At 40.9% G+C, this 22,391-nt stretch overlaps 1 protein-coding gene across 2 annotated transcripts in view; it reads left to right on the top strand.

The window, feature by feature from the left end:
* The first annotated feature begins 11,877 nt into the window (after positions 1-11,877).
* The window catches only part of LOC143034409 (uncharacterized), a 34,851-nt gene continuing 24,337 nt past the window's right edge, over positions 11,878-22,391 (top strand). The window contains exons 1-2 of one of the 2 annotated variants that reach the window (XM_076200418.1): positions 11,878-12,437; positions 13,584-14,683. In XM_076200418.1, the coding sequence (XP_076056533.1) occupies positions 11,946-12,437; positions 13,584-13,934 (843 nt within the window). In that variant the 5' untranslated portion in view covers positions 11,878-11,945 and the 3' untranslated portion in view covers positions 13,935-14,683. Of the gene's footprint in view, positions 12,438-13,583; positions 14,684-22,391 lie in introns of those variants that run through there. The other variant, XM_076200414.1, reaches the window with a different exon arrangement.

The following is a 22,391-nucleotide window of genomic DNA, read 5'->3' as shown; positions in this document are numbered from 1 at the left end:
TTTTCCATTCCATTAAATCAAGCTTCTGGGTCCAACTCAAATGTATCACATAAACTACATTACAAACAAGATGTTGCCAGTATGCCCAAACTTATAGGCTAAACACTCAAAAATCACCAAAATCATGCCCATTTGAACTGGCTTCCACTGTGCCTTAGCCCAAATAATTATATAATTGAACACCCATATTACTTCCTTGCTCATAACAAGTTTAATGGAGTTTAACTTAGTACCACACTTGGATGTCTACTACACATTAAGTCAAACCACTTGTTGATCACATCAATGAACCATGCTGTTGTAAGTAAATCATTAGAGTACTATAGCCTTCACAGTAATGAAGTCCTGAAGATATTGAGATGGATTAATAAGTGGTTCTGTTATATTAGGGGCAAGCTTCAAGCCTTTGTCACTGTGAAAAGATAACTTGCTGACCTGCTCTGTCAAGACTTGGATGGCAGTGAAAACTCTATGAAAGTATCACTCAAAATTATGGCAACTCATTCATTTGCATATAATTTTATTGAAACAAAGAAATTTCAAAGAACGACAACAAATAACATTAATATGGACCTTTGGCACTATCATATTCAAGCGGTTTCAAAGTGGCCTCCTTTGGCGGCGATACAAAGCCTCAAACGCTTCTTGAAATTTTCGGCGATGGGCCGCAGCTCCTCCGGCGTGATTCTGTCCCACTCCCGGCGCAACGATTGCTTCAGCGACTCCAAACTTTTGTGGGGCTTAGCACAGGCCCTGGCCTCCAAAATCGACCATACGCTGTAGTCCATCGGGTTTAGATCCGGAGAGTACGGCGGCCATTCCGCAGATGTGATGAAACCCGGAAAATGGGCTTTGCACCACTCCTGAGTCGTTTTCGCCCTGTGGGCCGGAGCGGAATCCTGCTGGAACGTCCATTCCGCATCGCCAAAGTGCTGCTGGGTCCACGGAAGTACCACGGCCTCGAGGATGTCGCGTCGGTACACGTCCTTGTCGATTTTGACCCCCTGTTCCACGAAAACCAGGGGTGTCTTGCGGCTCGCGCAAATTCCGCCCCATACCATGACGGAGTGCGGATTTTGGCGGTGTTCGATGATGGCCGAGGTGCCGGGAGCCTCTGCGGACCAGCTCCTGTCGTTTTGGCGGTTGTGTGCTTGTTCCACGGTGAACAGCTTCTCATCCGTGAAGACGATCCGCTCCCACTGCTGACCTGCGGCCCGGCGAATGAGCTGGCGACATCGTTGCAGCCGTACGCGCTTGTTTTCGTCCGTCAGGAGCTGAGCTTTTTGGATCTTGTAGGGCTTGAGTTCGAGCTCCTGTTTCGCCATTCGTCGCACTGATCGGTCGCTGATGCCAGTTTCACGGGCGATTTTCCTCATGGAGACCCTCGAATTTCACTGGACTCGCTTCTTGATGATCTGCCTGTTCCTGGGAGTGTTGACGGTGCGTTTTCTTCCTCTTCCTGGACGGTCGCCTTCATGACCAAGCTCCTTGAACCGCTTGACTGCTTTTGAAATGACATCTTTACGAACACCGAGCAAACGAACAATGTCACATTGACGTTTTCCTTGACGATGCAGCTCCAAAATTGCGTTACGTTTGTTTGCCATTCTGAAAAAAATAGGAATTAAGCATTACAAACTTGAGATAAACATAACTAGCACAAAAAAGTACGGAGAATTCAGTATAACAAAAATTATTTGGCTGCAATAAAATATGTTCGCGGTAGGACAAATTTAATTTGGTTGCCATAATTCTGCCGCACCCGACAAGGCACATCACAAATGAAAAAGGGAATTCTCTGCTACATGAACAAGGAATTTTGTTTACTACTCTTTAGTACTTTGAAAGACAAGCACATGAGTTGTTATGCCATTGTGTTCAAGAAGAGCTACATCACCCCTTAAACAGCTTGAAGATTGTTCATAGTGAAGACCAACTTGAAAGCACATTTTATCTAAAATCAAGCAGTACTCTCTCCTGGTTTCATGGGAACAACCTTTGTCTTTAGAAATAAAAACACCCGGGCCCCCATTTATGTCATGCCCTAAGCTCAGTTTTTGTGTGTTACATCAAACTCTAAAACAGAGTTTGAGTAATTCATACAATCCAGAGTCTCAGAGAATAATCGCCTCTTTATAGATACGTCCAACACGCCAGGATAAAGAAAGAAGATATACAAAATCACCGAAATATTTATTAACACAACTAATGAGAATATCTCTTACTTACAAGTACCGACAATGCGCAGAGGTCGAGTGCGGAGGGAGCAGCGTGGGTGACCTCACCCCCTGATTTATACCCCAACCGCACAACACAAGTGCTATTGCCCAATGCCAACTTATCTTAAAATACATTTCCTATCCCTATCCACCCAACTCCACACATCCATTACTTCCTTTATTTATGTATGGAGAGGGTTCACAATAATTCCCTAGCTTATACCTTAACCTACAAGATAATGAGGTAGAAGGGAGGGGAGGCACTACTTCGCCTTCTCGATTCACGCGCCCCTTGACCTCAGCTAGCGGGCGGCGTTGGCTTCGTATCACTCCGCCGCTTGCTTACGAGAGCTTTCGCGCGCGTTCCAGGTCAACGGCCTTAGCGGACAAGGAGTCATTGTTCATTCTCACACAAAGGGGTAGCATAACACAGTGTAATTATGCTCAAGGAATAAATATGTCACATCACGAGTATGAACCCAGTGTGACGTGACACACTTCCTCTAATATACCAGGCTCCATACCTACAAACTCAAGCCTTCTCAGTGAGCGAAGGGAAGGTAGTGGCAGGTTTTGTTGTAAAAGCAAATTATAGCCTGTTGACCCCCAAGACAATCTCAGTTGAAGGCTCTTCTTATTTGTCTCATTTGACCATCTCACCCCTTTACTATTGCCACCCTGCAAACCACAGCTTAGACTGGCTATCTGGTTGGTGCTAAAGACCTTTGCCAGGTTATTTTCCAGAGCAGCTTTTTCCCTTGCAACTTTATATTTTTCTTTTTATTCTTTTGCAATCCTTTTTTTTTTTGAGAAGTTTTATTGTCCTCAGCAGTTTTCCACAACTCGGCAATTGGGTTTACAGGAGCCATTGTATATTCTGATAGCAGTTACATTTTCTCTTGACATAGTAATGCTTTCTGCATCATTATTTTCACCAGAGCTGGTACCATCAGCATCAGATGCAATATTCAACCAATCATTGTCACCTGAAATGTATTAAAACAAAATGTAATTGGCTGTGCTGTACTCTGTGAATGTACAGTAATAGGTTATAAATGAATACAAAAGAAATGTAAACAGCAACAGACCTATTGGTCCTTACAGGGCTGCTTATGAATTGAACCATTGATTTAAGTGTATGAGCTCATGATTCTAAAAAATAAGTTAGGTTGGGGTTGAACTCCATATACTTACCTAGGTGTTTTTTAAAAGTGGCGATTGTATTTGAACTGACATTCTGAACAGGTAGTTTGTTCCATACATTTACAATGCTTGATTCATGGGTGTTTGGTCTCTGATAGAATATTTTGTAACATAATTTCTTGTGATATTACTAGTCCTAAATAATATAATCATCTATGTTCATATTCATGGAGCCATGGAACATTTTAAAGACTTCAGATAAATCACCCCACATTCTAAATTTGGATAAGCTAAACAAAGTTTATAGGGTTTATTATATAAATGAGGAATCATTTTAGCAGTTCTTCATTATACCCTTTCCAGATTTTCTACTTCAGCATCAAACAGTAGCAGTTTCAAGTCAACTGAGAAGGTTTTCAAAGAGGTGGTGAATATTTGCAAGATATATGGCTTTGTCACTTTTTGATAAAGTAATGCAAAAATAAATTCTAATTATTATGCAATGTGATAAAAAGGCCTATCAAAATATCAGTACCAGACTTACTTTCCCTTCAATCTTTGGCTGTTCTTGTAACACTCTATTGGCTGTGACATAAATCTTGCTGTTTACATTCTGATGCATGCCATGTGCATGCACTAAAATACCGTGCTACACTGTCAACTTCATCAGTGATCTGTCATATTTCATGTGTTATCAAGGTATTATCAAGTATTTATTTTGAAAATGGTTTATTGTGTTGCCACAAATTGCAATAGTGATTCAATGAAACTTTCTGCTGCGGATGGAATTAATTTTCATTCTTTTCCAAAAGATCCTGTTTGCAAAAAGGACTTGATCATTCAGTGCAGAAAGTATGAGTCATGGAAGCCTGGATTGAAAGCTAAACTCTGTTCAAAATATAAAAAAAGTACACTCGGAACCATGGCCTTGCTGAATCACTAGGCATTATCATGAATCCCATTATAAAAGAAGATGCAACACTGACAATTTTTGTCATTGAAGAGACCCCAGGTTTGGCAAGCAAACGCCGGCGAAGGAGCACTGCTGTTGAAAAAAGAATGCCGGGAGGTAGGTGTATCAGTCTGTATCATGTGTATAGGTAGGCCTGTGTTATCTATGCCATCACTGACAATCATTAACAAGCATGGATAGGCTTTACTGACGATTTTTGGGCTTGGCCTAAGCAGATTAGGGGTACAGTCATGACAGGCTAGCTAGGACTGTAGGCCTATGAATATGATCACACCACTCTACCAGAGTGACAGGCATGACCATGATGACAGGGGCTTCCACAATAGGCCTATGACCACTTCTTTTCAGTTGGAGTCAACCAAATTAATTTTTTTTTTTTTTTTTTTTTTTTTTTTTTTTTTTTTTTTTTTTGAGTGTTAGGCTGGTTGAAGGCAAACTCTGATGGAAAGTTGGGTTTATTTAATTATGAATGTTGGGTGCTAAGGGTGGGGACAAGACGGCGAGAGAGGTGACGACTATATTTCAAGTGTCCCCAGGGAATCTGCTTGCAAGGGAGCAAAAGGGGGGTGGGGGTGGGGGAGGAGGCGAGAAAGCAAGGAGCAGCGAGCTATGCTCACATATGCTTCTCCGAGGCTATCTGAATCTTCGGCGTCCATTCAGCTCTTACATACATGGGCAGGTCATGAACCGTGCTCCTAATTGGCGTGAGGTCACGTCTGCTGCGTGGCTGCCCAACGTGGGGATGACTACCAGCCTAACACATAGCTGCCCAACGTTTGGGGGCCCCGATCCCGCTCTGCCGATCACAAGCCACCACCTGATCTGCCAGATCGTCTGCCACTCGACTGCTGCCAGCCGTCGCTTTATCTGACAGATCATCTGCCACCGCTGCCAATCGGCTGCCTACACTCTCGTCTGCCACAGGTATTTGCCGCCACGTGCTTGCCAGGTCGTCTGCCGCCGCTGCCTGCCAGTTTACCTGCCAGCTCAACTGCCGTCGCTGCCTGCCAGGTCTGCCGACTGCCAACTTGACTCCACACACTCTCGCGCCTACCACAGGTATCTGTCGTCACTGCCAGATCGTCTGCCGCCATTTGTCTGCCAGTTCGCCTACCAGGTCTACCATCTGCTAGCTCACCTGTCCACCAATTCGACTGACGTCGCTGCCTGCCAGGTCGTTTGCCTACATTCTCGCCTACCACAGGTATCTGCCTTCACTTGTCTGCCAGATCGACTGCCGCCACGACTGCCAGTTCGCCTACCAGGTCTGCAGATTGCCTACTCCCTCACCTAACTCAGGTACATTCGTGGACTACCGCCACCGCCACTTGGTCATTTTGCAACCAGAGCTGTGAGCACCACCACTTTGACCCACCCACACGCTCAACGGAGATCACAAGGCCCTGTACCTCGACTCCGGTAAAGCTAATGAATAGCAACATCGACTGTCAAGTCCACGATGCCCTGGGTGGTCCAACGCCCCACCCACTAACCATGACTATTTTTCAAGTGTCTATATTTTAAGAGAGATGTAACCACGTTCCAATGCCACCATTCAACGTGATCTCAGGACGTGTTCAAGGTACAAGATCCCCTGAGCAGCCTCCCGATATGCACCAACCTCTTCGACGTCATCCCTGTGGCAAACGGACTGCCACCTGGTGCTACTCCTGCAGTCTGAGGGCCAGCTCCACCCCCAACTTCAAGTTCCGGTCCAGTCGTGAGGACAACTCCCTTGACGATTTCTTGTCGAGGCTCCACACGACTTCACTTCCAGCCTCGATTTCTGTGAGGGCGTGTTAGGAGTAGTCTCCACTTCACTCCTCACCTCTTCTCTGTCCGCAACATTTGACCTCTGAGGCCTCCCAAGGGAATCACTCGTGGGCCCCCAGAGTGACTAACCTGTGCTAGGGTCTGCCATGTGACCACAAAACCTCCTTGAAGAAAAATCGACCAGCCATGACTAACCACACCTCGGCCAGCCACGTGATAAACAACTGGATCCAGTGAGGAGCGCACACCGTCTTCGTGAGTCACTGGCGTCAGAACGTTTTGCCTCCGATTTCCCCACGTAGCACACATGACCTCACGCCAATTAGGAGCATAGGTCATGACCTGCCCGTGTATATAAGAGCTGAACGGACTTCGAAGATTCAGATAGCCTCGGAGAAGCATTCGTGAGCATAGCTTGCTGCTCCTTGCTTCCTCGCCTTCCCCACTCCCTGCTCCCTCGCAAGCAGATCGCCCGGGGACACGACTTGAAACACAGTCGTCACCTCCCTCACTGTCTCGACCCCCCCCCCCCCCCGGCATCCAATATTCATTGTTAAACCCAACTTTCCATCAGGGTTCGCCTTCAACTAGCCTAACAGAGTCGAACAAGTGGCCACCACCACCCAGCAGAACTTGAGCCTAATTATCCTTGACCAGGAAGGAGGAATTCGTACTGATATAGACCTAGTGATTTTTCTCAGCTGTTACAAAGTGCCTATGGTGAATATTCACCTTCTGCAAGTACCACTACCAGCGAAATTGAGATGGAATGTGAAAGTGACCATGGTGACAGTGCCATGCATATGTTGGCTTCTCTTCCTCACAGCAACCATTACCTTTGACAAATAATTTTATAGACATGTAGTATCTTTTGCTAGCCTTCCTCTCCCCTTTAGTCAAATGAGTTCTCTGTTCTCTTCACTACATAGGCCTGTTTTATTGTACCTTATCGCTCATAAAAATAATTTGTAATTCATGAATCCTTGAAACTTTTGCCTGTAAATATGGATGTTGGCATAGATCAGGAGATGATTCATCCATGCACAGACTTTCTTGAAAGTTTGGGTGTTACTCATTTCAGCCTTTGAAATCCACCTCTGTTGCAACTCGAGCGTTTTTACCACCAAGTCCGAAGTTTCACAAACCTGTACATATTTCCATAAGGCCAGGAGCAGTGAACAGAGGGACACAAATGAACAGAGCCATGATCAAAGATGTCGGTGTCCAAATGATTGGTTGCCCATTTTGGTTGAAGGAGGTGGCATCAACCCAGAATGACCTTGTTACAGATGTCTCTGTGTCCCCACCCAAGGCAGTTGCCTTATCTGATCCAAAGTGGAACAAATCCTTGAGTCTTGGATGTAGTAGTAGTGAGGAGGATCCAGTGGTGGATAACATGATGGACACCGATCTTGATTGAGAACCAGACATGCCAGATACTGGGCACATGGATTTTGACGAACCTGACTTGTAGGTTTTGACTATCACCGACTTTTTTAAACAAACCAAAACAAGGATAGTAAAACAAATTAATTCCTCTTCCATGAATAGATGAACTATCCATGCACTGTGGACGTGGCCAGCTTGGTGGTCGTGTTGATGTTTTTCCAACAAAATAAAATCAAAACCACCCTTCCTGGGCATGCTGGGGCCTGACAGGTAGGGTCAGGCCCATCAACGTCTGCTAGGTATTAGGGCTACCATTTCATGTTTTCAGACCTTCATCCGCATGTCTCATGACAAACTAATGAAATCATGTGTCTGGTGTGGTGTATTTACCTAGTTGTATTTTACGGGAAGGGGAGCAATGCTTGTGGTGTCCCGTCTTCATATCTCATTTTATCTCAACTTTTTAAATTCATGAATTTTTTTGCACACGCCACTTTTTCGTCCAACTTGTTCCAGATGTCCATTCTCTGTGGGGAAAGCTGTTCTTTTTCAGGTCCCTTCTACAACTGTTTTGGTTTTCTTTCCGTGCCCTCTTGTATTTCTACTATCCCATTTTATTAGATCTTCTCTATCAATAGTTTCGATGCATTTCATGATTCTATAAATAGTTATCAAGTCTCCTCTCTTCTTTGTTCTAATGTCTGTAGTTCAAGTTTTGTTAGTCTCTCTTCATATGATAGTTCTGAGTGTGTTGGTGCTGATTTTGTAATTGCTCTTTGTATTCTTTCAAGTTTTGTTATACATTTTTTTTTTTTTTGTATTTGGTGACCACATCGTCGCTGCATATTCCAATCTTGGTCTTATCAAAATAACTAGTATTTTCTTCACCATTTCTTCGTCCAGGTATGTAAAAGCCATTTTGATTGTTCTTATTGGATTATAAGTTTCTAAAAAAAAAAAAAATTATATGCTTCTCAGGGGACATATTCATAATAATGACTCCCAGGTCCTTCCCATTTTCTACTTTTTTATTTCTTTTCCCAATTTATATGATCTCACTATTTTTTTTTTTTTGCTTCGTTCAAATTCAATTATACTACTCCATTCCCATATTTTATTGAGATCACTCTGTAGCGACTCACAAGAGATCACTATGTAGCGACTCACAATCTTCAGTGTTCACTTTTTTTCAACAATTTTGCATCATCCGCAAAGAAGCTCATATAACTTTCAATTCCTTCATCCATATCATTAATATATATAGCAAGCATTAATGGGGCTAAAACTGTTCCTTGTAGAACTCCACTTATCACTTCATCCCAATTAGAGTGTTTGTCCCTTTTCAACACTCATTTTTCTTTCATGCAAGAAGTCTTCCATCCACTTCAGTAGTTTGCCCTGTATTCCTCCTGCAGTTTCTAATTTCTGAAGCAACTTCTTATATGGCACCTTATCAAAAGCTTTTTTCAGGTCTAGAAATGCACAATCAGCCTATCCATCTCTTTCTTGTATTACATCTATTAGCCTTGAATAGAAACACGTCAAGTTTGTGACTTTTTGTTTGTTTTCAAATGCTTTACCCATCTAGTTTTGATCATTCTTTCACAGATTTTAGCAATCGTACTTGTAAGAGAGACCGGTCTATAGTTAGTAGGGTCTTCCTTGTTTCCCCTTTATATATTGGTACTATATTTGCTCTTTTCAAATCTTTTGGAACTTTTCCCTTTCAATGAACTGTTTATTAGGCTATGTATTTTGTCTGTTAGTTCATTCCTGCATTCTTTCAAAATCCAGTTTGCCATTCCATCCGGTCCATGCGATTTTCTGACATCGAGATTACTCAAGTGTTTCATTATTTCATTCCTTGATACTTCTATCTCTCATGGGGGGTACTCTCTCCTCCCATTCGATATCTCTAGGTTGTATGCTCTCCCTTGTAAACACCGATTTAAAATGCATATTCGTATTTTCTGTCATTTCTATTTCCTCTGTGTATTCGACTACTTGTCGTAGTTTCTCTAATTCTTCTTTGCTTTTCAGTTTGTTGTTTACAAATCTATAAAATAGTTTTGGTTGATCTTTACACTTTCCTATGATATCTTTTTCGTATTTTATCTTTTCTTCTCTGCACACTTGTACATATTCATTTCTATAACTAGTATATATTTTCCATTTTTCAGGTTTTTTGTTTTAAATTTTATCCAAGCTTTATCCCTTTTGTCTTTTAACTCCCTACATCTTTTGTTGTACCAGTACTTTACATATCCTTTTTCTTGCTTTTGTCTTGGCACATACTTTTCGACTCCTTTATCATTTTTTGTCAAAATACTCCATTTCTCTTCTACTGTTGTTTTCTCCTTGTGTATTTTTTCCCAGTCAGCTTTCTGAAAGAATTCTTTTATTTTGTCAATTTTTTTTTCATACATCAATCTTCCCTTTCTATATTGTTCGTTTTTTTTATGTATTTTTCCTCATTTAGTTCCAGTTCAGTTCAACCAATATGTGGTCACTTTTACTTATTGGTGTTTTACATTCGATCTTGTCCACTATTTCGAGTTCTGATGTGATTATTAGGTCCAGTCTCGATGGTTCTTCCTCATCTCTATACCAACTATTCTCTTGTGTCCATTGTGTCATTGTATGTTCAATAATCATACCAAGTAATACATTTCCCCATAGGTCATCTCCACCCTTCACTGCCATCTCTTTCCAGCAGATTATGGCAAACAAAAATGAACCTTTGGTTGATCAAGTCGAACTACTGGATGTTAATCCAACTTATGCTAATATTAGACATCAGGATGGACGGGAGTCAACAGTTTCTGTTCGCGACTTGGCTCCTTATCCCAAAAGACAGGTCAACTACTCCCCAGCTGGAAATCAGGAATCATCCTCTTCTACCTTATCACCAGAGGCTGTACCTACTGCTACACTCCCAGACGTTCCAGAGAACACTGAACTTCATCGAGAGGCTGTTTTTTTTTTATCGACCCATTAAGGCTAATGTGAAGTTGTTCAGTCTCTACGTTTCTTCGTTGTCTTCGTGACGAGGCTGATGTACAGTAGAGGCGAATGCGTCAACACCTCTAGTACACCCATGTGTCGAAGGCTCCGGACAGATATGGATGGGATTCATATCTGTAGAATACGTTGTTTTATTTTATTTATGTATTAATTAATTTATTATCATTATTATTATTACTATTATTATTTTTAGGGGGAGAGAGTGTCATATTTTGTCATTGAACTTTTTCATACTTTGATTTTTTTTTTTTTTTTTTCGCGCGTCATACCCTGTAAACTGTTGACGGAGTTGTCTGGTTCTATCGTCACATTTTGTTTGGGACCGGTCAGAATAACAGTTGTGACTCCATGTAAATTAATTCCTTTCCTTTACTTGTTCAATTACAATGTGGACGACTTATATTATGTCTTATATATTATGTTGTCTACTCACATGATAAGTTACGTGTAAGATATATTGTGTAAACTATATTTTGTAAGTTACATTCTGTAACGGATTTTCAGGTCTATTGGTGTTCTAGTTGATTAAAACTTCGGAGTAGCAGCCAAGTCTCTTATTGATATGACACCGACTCGACACATTTCCACTGCAAATTTACAAAATGAATAATTAATTTTCTAATGCTATATCACAAAGGTATGCACTTCTAAAAATACAGATTTTTAAACAAATTTCGGATTATTCCTGATATCAGATATTCCAAGCATAAGCTTCTCACAATTATGGACTCATTACATTATCCTCATCATTTTAGGCTGTGTCGCCAGCGATCACTCGAAAAATTCTGGTATATGAGCGAATTATAGGTAAACCTTTCAAAATAATCTCTGATAGTGGCAATACTCAGAGTTAAACAGCTGTATTCCGTTTCTATTTTTCATACAGAACAAAATAGATAAAATATTGGAAACCTCTGGCAACCCCATTGCATAAAAATATTCTGTATATTGAAATAGCGTCAACATTTCTATAGCTATTTCGTGTTTTGCTACAGAATTGTGTTTTGCAGTATTTCACACATGACATGTGAATATAATGCACAGAAAAAAAAAAACACTGGTGAATAAGAAACGTAGTCCGAACGTTTTCGTCTATTCCCTTGATGACGTTTTAAGTAGACAAAAACGTTCGGACTACGTTTCTTATTTACCAGTGTTTTTTTTTTTTCTGAGAATTGCGTTTATGGAGATATCCCTTGATATCTTGACGAAAACATTCGAACTACGTTTCTTATTTACCGATGTTTTTTTCTGAGAATTGTGTTTATAGAGATATTTGGCAACTCCTCTCACCAGCATACCCCACAAAGACAGTGGACAGAGCTCATGTACTCTTCAAAAGGTCAAGGTGTGGTGTCATAGTTCCTGAATCTCTCACCGTACGCTACAATTTTGATTCCTAGCCCTGTATTGTTGCTGTGATCATGGGAAAATTAACAAGAAGCAAGAAAGTGAAGCGTCAGAATATAGAGAGGGCCCGTCAGTGCCTGAAAGAGAAACAAGAGCAAGGAAAAATAAAGAAAGAGGAGGAAAGCACTACAGCTGCCCCTAGCACTCCGCAAGCATCTACTAGCCACGCCCACCGTGACCTTACACCTCCTCCACCCACGCCACACCACTCACCCTCACCTCGCACCTCATCAGCAAAGAAGAAATTGGAGATTTGCTATACATCGCAACCATCAAACAAGAGAACAGTTGATGACGAGAACTTTATTTTGAAAAAAAGTTATCTTGAAGAATTGTTTACACATGTTGCGTGTGGTTACTGCTTTGGGAAACTAAATGTAAACTTTGTTAGAAAATTCATGGACCAAAAAATTGACTTGGAGTGTGCAGAGTGTGGCAAAAAGTGTGGTGATTCAAATGTGAAAAATACTCCAGTGACAAACACCCTAGTGTACAGTACAGTGAATGTAGGTTTAGTGCATAGATATAATTTTTTATGTAGATAATGACCCATTCCCTGTGTAAGGTCTTGGTTTAGCAGTTCATACCCATATCTACCATATACCCCTTGTATTTGGATTTCAGCTTTAATCAATTTAAATCTTGTCATCTCAGGTTTAATTTCTACTATTGATGTTATATCTGTTTTTCTTAAGACATTTTTTATTCTTAACTTGAGTTCTTCCATTCTATTTACCAATGAGTCTGTATTTGTATACCTGCATAAGAGTTTGTGCACATTAGTTATCCAATGTCTGATACTCGAAGATCTTGTTGTTAGGTTTGGTGCTTCCTGATTTTTTTTTTTTTTTCTTTCTTTCTTTAATCCACATGTGTCCTGAAGGTCCTCGTAGTTTGTATAGAAAATTCCCTGATGTATCTTTGGTTTCCCGTTCTTTGGCCTGCTCCACCAGATGCTTCAGTTCAGTTTTCTGGGCAAGAAACAGGTCTCAAGTTGCATATATATTTGGCTATATTTTTCTATTTCTTTAGCCACTTTCAAATTTCTTTGTGCCACAATTTTTGTTCTCAGACTTTCAAAACCAACAAGTTATGGACATGGTTTTGTCTGTGCTGCAGTTTCATTTCTATTCTTCTTTCCCAAGCAAAATGCTCTTAGTATATTGTCATTACTAATGTTCATCTGCATACTGATGCCACACATTTCCACTACAAATTTACAAAATGAATAATTTTCTAATGCAATATCACATAGGTGTGCACTTCTAAAAATATATATATATATATATTTTTAAACAAATTTCAGCCTATTTTTGATATCATATTCCAAGCATAAGCTTCTCACAATCATGACTCCAACACATCATCCTTATCACATTAAACATTACAGATCAGAGATTTTGCCTGACATTTGCCAACATTTTTGGTTACTTTTCCTTGAACACTGTTTGAAACTAACCTTGCCATGTCTTATCTTATGTTTTCACCTTCAAAATTAGCAACATTTACTCCAAGGGAGAATCAGGTGTTGACAATAAGCATATCACTCATTACCAGCCATCAGTGGATTGTTTACTGCTTAGTAGTCCAATCATTTGCCAAAACCATATACATTTGCTTCATGTTTTAAACATATTGAATTTGTATTACAGGATGAGGCAGGGCTCAGCAGAACAGGAGCAGATGGTGTCATTGGTTTGGGTGACTGTGAACCACAAGTGTATGTTGATGTGGCTGAGGATCCTGAAGACTCAATAAGAGGAAAACCTACTATGAGTGATACTGAGGAGCAAAGTGCCAGTGATAGGAGGAAATATATCAAAATTGAGGATGATACTGATGTAAAGATTGACATTTCCCAGGAACGTGTATATGTTGAAACTAATGAAGAGTTCATTCTGCCCAACAGGAATGAACCCATGGACACCAGTTTTTATATTAAACACGAACCAGGTGACAATGGTAGAGTTAAACAAGAACTACATGACAGGGGTAGAGTGTGAATGCACCCTTATTTAGTGGGACTATCTGAATAAAGATTGATGATAAGTACATGCATATACAGTAGTCTTTTTGGACAGATACCTTTGAGGACCATCTCCCCTCTGCTTGTCTCCAAAGCCTCCACCTGGCAGTGTAGCTCTTTTTATTTCTCAAGAAACCAAGGCGCCAGCAACTGCTTGTCAAGATTAGAGACAGATGTAGCCTCATGCAGAGTACAAACAATAGAACAGCCTATCTTCTTTAAAAGATCTATAGAGTGGCTTGAGGACTGTTGTTGGCTAGTTTGGGTCCACAGGTTATGGTACATGACTCCCAAGTAACTGAGTGCATGACTGTCAGAATAAATCTCATTTATTGAATTGTACCTAATTGTAGTATATGGGAAAGGAGCAATGCTTGTTGGATCCTATCTCCTGTTATCCAATTTATCATATCTAGTCATGTGTATACCTTTCTTAAGGAGGAATGAGAGTTTCATATTAAAAGAGACCAGGGTTGTATACAGTACTTGTGATGCTAGTGTTTTTTATTTTAATTCACCCTCATAATATTGTAATTTTGTACATTGATTAATTTGATTAAATATATCCAAGGCAGAAAAAGAAATGTATGAAATATCTATAATAAATCAATGCCCATCAGTGAAAAGAATAAAAATAAAATCACTTTCATCAGTTTGCCACCCTTTACCATTTCCTAACAGTTCACTTCCTTTTAAAACATCTATTCTTTTCCAAGTTGTGTCAAACACCCCTTATGTTTGGCCTTGTCTCACGTCACCTTTTACATGATACATACCTGTATATCAACAGCTTTTTCCCCCTTACATAGGGGGTAGCCAAAAAGAAAAAGGCATAGAAACCACTCCCACCCATTCTATTCCCTACATATTCCATTTCCCTCCACTCTCCTCCCTCCCTCTTATCTTGGCACCTCCTGGATGATGGGTCATCCCTGCATCCTGTCCACTGCCCTGGGTCAGAGGCAGTGTTGCAAGACACAGCACATCCACAGCAAGGCCGCTTCAAAAATTCGGTGACCCCCCCACTCTGTCCCCTCATGCAGAAAAGAAGACAGGAAGAAATCCCATTGGGCTGCGTCAAAATTTTTTCTCATACATGCTTCCTCACCCCCCATCCCTCATGCATCACAGTATCATCCATACACAACCCTTCTCCATTCACCCCTATCTTCTGTCCTCTCCTGTCCTTCCTCCACAGACATTCCTCTCTTTTGTAATGCCCCTTTCATCCCATTCATCCATCTCATCCTAGGACGCCCCCTCATATTCACTCCTTCCACAATTCATTTACTAATTTTTCTTCATTCTTTCCATATGTCCAAACCATCCTAATACTTTTTCATCAACCCTATCTCCCAGCTCCCTTTCCACCCCTGTTCTCCTCACCTCATTTCTCACTCTATCTAGCCTAGTAACCCCTATCATACTTCTCAAACATTTCACCTCAAACACATTCAAATTCCTCTCTTCTTCTTTTATGTTTCATATTTCTGCCCTGTACAGTGCTGTTGGCACAATCACTCCTTCATACAGTCTCCTCTTAGCATCCATTCCCAAATGTCTATTCCTTATTACACTTTTTAATCCACCAAGGCATTTACTCGCTTCTCTCAATCTACATTCTACCTCCACTCCTCCCTTTCCTGCCACATTTGCACCCAAGTATCTAAAACTATCCACTTCCTCCAGTCTTTCACCCTTTATGCTCACTTCCAGCCTGCTGCCACTCTCTCCCCTTGTACATCTCATCACCTTAATTTTACCCACATTTATCTTCAGCTTCCTTCTTTCACGCACCTTCTCAAACTCTGTCACGAACTTCCTTAATCCCTCCTCCGATCCTGCTATAAGCGCAGTGTCATCAGCAAACAACAACTGGCTTATTTCCCACTTTTCTCCTTTTTCTTTAACCATCTCTAACCCCTGACCCACTACCCTTGCATTCACTTATCGCACCACCCCATCCACATATAGATTGAACAGCCAGGGCGACATAACACATCCCTGACGAAGTCCCACCTTTACCTCAAACCATTCTTTCTCTCCATTTCTAATCCTAACACAAGCTCTACTACTCTCATAAAAACTCTTGATTGCTCTTAACAGCTTTCCTCCTATCCCATATATCTGCAGTACCTCTCACAGTGCCTTCCTGTCTACCCTGTCGTAAGCCTTTTCCAGATCCATAAAAGCCAAAAAACATCCTTACCTTTTCCTATAGCATTCTCACATATCTGTCTTACCACAAAAATCTGATCTACACAACCCCTACCTGTCCTAAAACCACACTGTTCCTCACCAATTACTCCCTCTGTTCCTCTCCTAATCCTCTCAATCAAGACCCTCCCATAAGCCTTCCCACCTACACTCAACAAGCTGCTCCCTCTGAATCTACTACACTCACACTTGTCCCCCTTTCCCTTGTAAAGCGGAACTATACAGGCACTCCTCCAGTCTTCTAGCAGCACTCTACCCTCTTTTAAACAAACATTAAATAACCTCACCAGCCAGTCCACCATAACTGTACCTCCTTTCTTCAGACATTCTGCTCTCATCATCTTAACAGCTGCTTTAACTTCATCCTTCCGTATTTCTCCATTTTCCTCACTCATCACAGTCATTTTCTTAGCGCTTCCCACTGCAACTACCTTTCCCTCCCTATCCTCCTTCACATTTAGCACCTCCCTAAAATACTCTGCCCACCTTCCTCTCACTACTTTCTCTTCCATTATCATCTCTCCATCTGCACCTTTTACCTTTTCTTCTCTACTTGATTTGCCTCCTCTTCCTCTTTTATTTTCTTTCCAAAACATATTTTATTACTTTCAAAATTTTCTGTCATACTCTTACCCCATTTCACATCTGCTCTCCTCATTGCTTCCTTTATCTTGTGCTTAACTTCCCTTCTCTTTACTTTGTACCTCTCATACAATTCCCTTGTCCTAATTTGTAGCCAATCTATGAATCCCTGCTTCTTCTCTTCTACACCCTTCTTTGCTTCCTCATCCCACCACTCACTTCCTTTCCTTCTATTTCCTCCCACCCTCCTTGTTCCACACACCATCTTTGCACACCTTATGACTCCCTCCTTGAACCATCCCTATTCCTCCTCCACTCCTAGTTCTACTATATCCTTCACTCCCTCCCATTCTCTCAGCTTCTTCTTATACTCATTCTCCTTTTCTTTTCTCATTTAAGCAGTTCACTCTTAAGTACCTCCCTTCTGCCCTTTTCCTCTTTTTCACCACTCTCAATTTACCTTCCACCAGAAAATGATCTGATATTCCCCCACTCTCCCCTTAGAACATGTACATCCTTAACTCTTCCTACCATACTCCTGGTCACCACTATATAGTCCATTAACACTATCTGCCACCCTTCCATCCACCACCCTCTTCCATGTGTACTTATGCTTGGCTTTCTTCCTAAACACTGTATTTGCTATCATCAACTCTCTTTCAAGACACATCTCCACCATCAATTCTCCACTACATATTTTTACCTGGAACTTCCATACTTACCAATCACTCCATCTATTGGTTCATTTCCTACCCTAGCATTAAGGTCTCCCAATACAACTAGATTGACATTTCTCCCTAATCCCTCTATGCACTCATTTATATCTACCCAAAAATCCTCCCTTTCCTTTACGCTCTTCTCACTACCAGGCCCATACGCACTTACAAAAACCCACCTCTCCCTTCCCAGCTTCACCTTCATCCACATCATGATACTACCAGTATTATTATGCATCTTCGTTTCTTCTTAACCAACAATGCTCTTCTTCAGTTACTCTCTGTTCCTCTCCTAATCCTCTCCATACAGTTTATGGGGTTGAGGTTTCTACCTTTTATGAATCCTGTTTTGAGATCTCTTGGCCTTTGATCCTGGAATGGGCTGAGGGAAAACCAACTACATCTCTACCTTGTGGTGCATCGTCTTCAACTTCCTCCTAGGAGCTTATGCTGAAAGAATTCTCTGCCAATACCTGAGAACCTATTATAATTTAACATATTAAACAAACTATTGACTGGCCTATTTTCTAGCAAAACATAGTCATACAGTGTAAATAGCATCATCATCAATTGGGGCATATGTCACAGAGCACACTGCCTTACTTACTTGGTGGTACTAGTCTCCAGTCCCTCTGAGCAAGCTCCTAATCAGCCATCTTTCCCACTCCAAACAACTCTTGATAAGTTCAGTCAACTTGCCCTAGCCATGAATTCTGTAGCTGTCCCCTTCATCTCCTCCATTAAGGGCTCTTTTGTGAAGACAACTCCAGCTGTTGTATTTCAGCTATTGTGACTTCTTAAGATAAGTGCACATACACCACTATGGCACCTGGGTGTTCAGCCATCACTAATTCACATGCTGACTGATTATGAGATGGGGTAGGGGCACTGTAATTGGCAACTGTGTCTACACACCTTACCTTCCCTGTCATTGTTAGTGCACATTGCTCCACAACAAAACAATGGAAAACTTCAAACCTTTTGTACTGATGCAGCAATGACTGATATACCCTGTTCCCAACTTAATGCACCAGCACTAGTAAAGAAAATTGTGAAGTTGATAGACAGGGGTGAGATGAAAAGCAATGCAGGCAAAGAATTTGAGATTAATGAGTCAATCGTGTGAGATGATTACCAGAACTGTGAGCACATCAGGGCCCATGTGTATCTTGCCTACCCAGAAGCAGAATTGTAGAAGACATATGGACTGCTGAAGAATATTAGTGGTTTTTCAGTGTATGGATGAAGAGGTGATGACAAAATTCATAGAAACCCTTAGGTATCCAAGATCAATTGTACTATTTACATGGGTGAAGGATATAAGCAAGATTGAAAGATCACAAAGGGCAGCAACCAAACTGGTTTCCAGCCTGGCAGGTAAAATATTTGATGAGAAACTAAAAGCACTGGGTCTGAAGAGAAAGGTGATGTGATTACAGTATACAGGCCACTAAAGGGAACAGAACACAATGGCGGAAAAGAACTCTTGATTAGGGATGAGAGGGCTTTATGGTCATCATATATACAGTATATGCATACTTTGAAAACCTTGGTAGGTGATATAGCTCAAACTGGAACAATACGTGTATTCAAATTTATATACAATTGGAAATTAAGGATATGGAGTAAGTTGGAACTGTACATGAATTTGAGGTTAGGTAAATCAGGTAAATACTGAACAATTACTATGATGGTATCAGGAGAGGGTAGCGAGACGAAAGTTTGTGGTGGACACACGCGAAAATAAGGATGCTGCCAAAAATATTTATGAAACTAGTACGAAAATAGGCGTTACAGCCCTCTAAGATTCCCTACACTGTAAGGGTTGGAGGAAAAGTTCCTCTCGTTATGAAGCTAAAAATGTGAACATGTTAGATGAGGCTGCAAATGGCTCCACATCAGGAAGTGAATATCCTGAACACTACTATATTTTTCCACTTTAGAAGACGAGTAGGGGAAGGTGGGGCACAGTGGGACATGGGGCATAGTGGGACAACACTGATTCTACAGATATCTGGCACCGTTGCATATGGTAATTCCTATCATGAAACTAATCTCTCAGTGACTCTACTGACGTTATAGATGGATGTCAAGGTTCTGCAGACCAAAGTATTTTTTTTTTCTGTAAGTATGGAAGTGTCTCTACGTCACGTGTATTCAGCATCCTGATGATGTGTCTGTAGGCTATGTACAACAATTCTGTGTTTACAATATGAAATCCTTGTATAGCCATGTGCTTTCATGATTGATGACAAGTTTCACATACGTGAAAAAGTGCACTTGTGGTGTCAGAGTGAAAAGCTATCCTTCTAAAATTTTGGATCTACTTAGAAATTGATTCATCATCCAGCTCTAATATCTTTAAATTACTATTGTAATCATTAACATTAATTATAATGAAATCCATAAAAAGGACTTTATTCGTCAACAAACACATGTAAAAATGTTACTATGTCAATTATATTCCTACTCGCTATCGGAAAGAAAGGATCAAAAACGTTTTCAATTTTTTGCTCACACCCACGTGGTCTGAGAGAAAGATGCCACGTAAACATTACCAAACGGTCTAACAAAGCTATTAATGGTTTCTCCAAATTATCCCTTTTAAAAGGTAAGAGTTAAATTCAGAACCAGTTATTAACATTTAAAAAGAGCCCACGTCCGATATAGAGAAAGGAAATGAGACGTAAAAGGGGAATGCAAGTTACACGGATGCTGGCAATAACCCCATGCCTTGTGTTGTTGCTACGTGTTTGGATAACCCTTTACGTTCTCATAACTATGTTCTCTGTTTTATGAAAAGTATTTTTTTCTTTTTGTACATTAGGTTGTCACGAAATGGCTTCCGTTTAGGGGGTTAGCCTCACCTAGCCTAAAATCATTTGTAAACCTTAAGTAGGGTAATTTGAAGATTTCTGAAGAGGCCTATACTATGTTATATTACAGGAAGAGGCATATTAACCTCATGTTACCTCGCTTTAATCCTATAAGGATTTCTTCTGCCTCACGAATCTTTCAGATACCCTACTCCATTTTCACATTGATGTGGTATTTTTTCTGAATAAGTTGTAAATTTACAGGGAACTAGTTTTGGAGAATAGAAACTAGTCTGGTCTCAGAACTAGTCTTGGAACCGGTCTGGAAGACCGGATGGGACGCAAGTTCTCAATTCTCTCCCTTCCCCGGTTTGGGAAGCTTTTGGAAGAATGTTGGAAGAATAAATGAACCAAGAAGGTCGAGTTTCCTTTCAACCAAGAATGGAAAGCTGGAGTAGGACCCACATACCCACAAGTCCCATGTTCTACCAGACGACTAACCTGCAGCCCAGTACAACTCCTCATCCTTCGGTTTGTGTCATTGGCAGTCAAGGAGTAGCGGAATAACGCTCACTTCATCACGAATATGGGTGGCAATCTGTAGCATCTGAATTGTTAATCTATATACATTTTTTTTTTTCTGTCGCGGTTCGCCGTGACAGTGGCACTGTGGGACAGCTAAAATGGGGCACAGTGGGACACTGTCCCACTGTGCCCCATAGGAATTGAAATAAGTTCATCATGGTAGTTCTTATTTTACGCACTAATAACAGTACCAGTTATACATTATATTTTATGGACCACAGTTTTTTTTATACTGCTGTTTATTAAGGCATAGTAACTTGTTGCTGGTTTATAAAGTAGCACATGCCGTCATTTCTATTTCTTGCTGCAAGCTATAATACATCATGACTACATTCTATGAAGCCTACATGATCACCACAACTTTTTCCTATATTTCAGACCCACCATGGTTCGGAATTGAAAAGGGAAAACCACAATAGCAAAAATTTCTGCTGAAACAATAGAACAAGCTGCATGTAGACATGGTCATAAGTAGATCAAGTATCAGAAAGGCTGCCGAAATGCATAATGTAGCACGGAACACATTGCATAGATATGCGCAAAGGGAAAAAAAAAAAAATGCGCCTGAAGGAGAAACTGAAACTGCGAAACTACAGCCAAACTATGCATCTCGCTGAGTATTTTCAAATGAAGAGGAAGAGACCAGGAGTACTTGATCAGTTGCTCTAAAATGAATTATGGACTGTAAAAGAAAAATTTCCGTGTCCTGGCTCATAAGGTTGCACTAAAAAATGGAGTAAAAGTCACTGATGTGTGGCATGAGAACAAGATGGCTTGAGAAGACTGGTTGTATGGACTTATGAAAAGAAACCCTTCACTGAGTGCACGAACTCCTGAGAGTTGCAGCCTTTCCAGATCTACTGCATTCAACAAACATGAAGCACGAGCATATTATGCAAAGCAGAAAGAGGTCTACAATTGACATCCTCCTTTCGCTGGTGGATCACGTACATTTAAAATAGATGAAACTTCAACCACGACTGTGGAGAGAAGGGTAAAAAACAAGCGAGTCGGGTAGTTGGTGCTGAACGAGGAGAGTTAGTGACGCGTAGGCTCTATATTCTCTACCGTTCTACACTGTCAACAATGGGCGTGCAAACTTATGAATGGCCGACATAAGAATATACAGTATGTGTGTGTGTGTGTGTATATATATATATATATATATATATATATATGTATATATATATATATTATATGTATAACTATATATGTATATATATACACACACACACACACAAGGGAAAGGTGGGTAAAGTGGCCAGTGCGGGAAAACTGGCCATTTCATTTTTCTCCACTGCATAGAGCCGCGCGAAACTGTCGCAGCTGATGGTGTCAGTATTACAAAGGATTGTTTACGTTTTTCGGATGTCTGATTTTAGGTAAGTGGTACCATACATACATACCAAGGCTTGTTCCCCCTTTCAAGGGAGGTAGCCAAAGGGAAAAAGGCATAGAATCATTCCCGCCTATTCCATCCGTAAATACACTCCACTCCCCTCCACCCTCCCTCTTATC

This window comes from Oratosquilla oratoria, chromosome 17, assembly GCF_046742065.1.
Source record: "Oratosquilla oratoria isolate Oo_2021 chromosome 17, ASM4674206v1, whole genome shotgun sequence".
Lineage (NCBI taxonomy): Eukaryota > Metazoa > Arthropoda > Malacostraca > Stomatopoda > Squillidae > Oratosquilla > Oratosquilla oratoria.
This window is presented reverse-complemented; position numbering and strand designations above follow the sequence as displayed.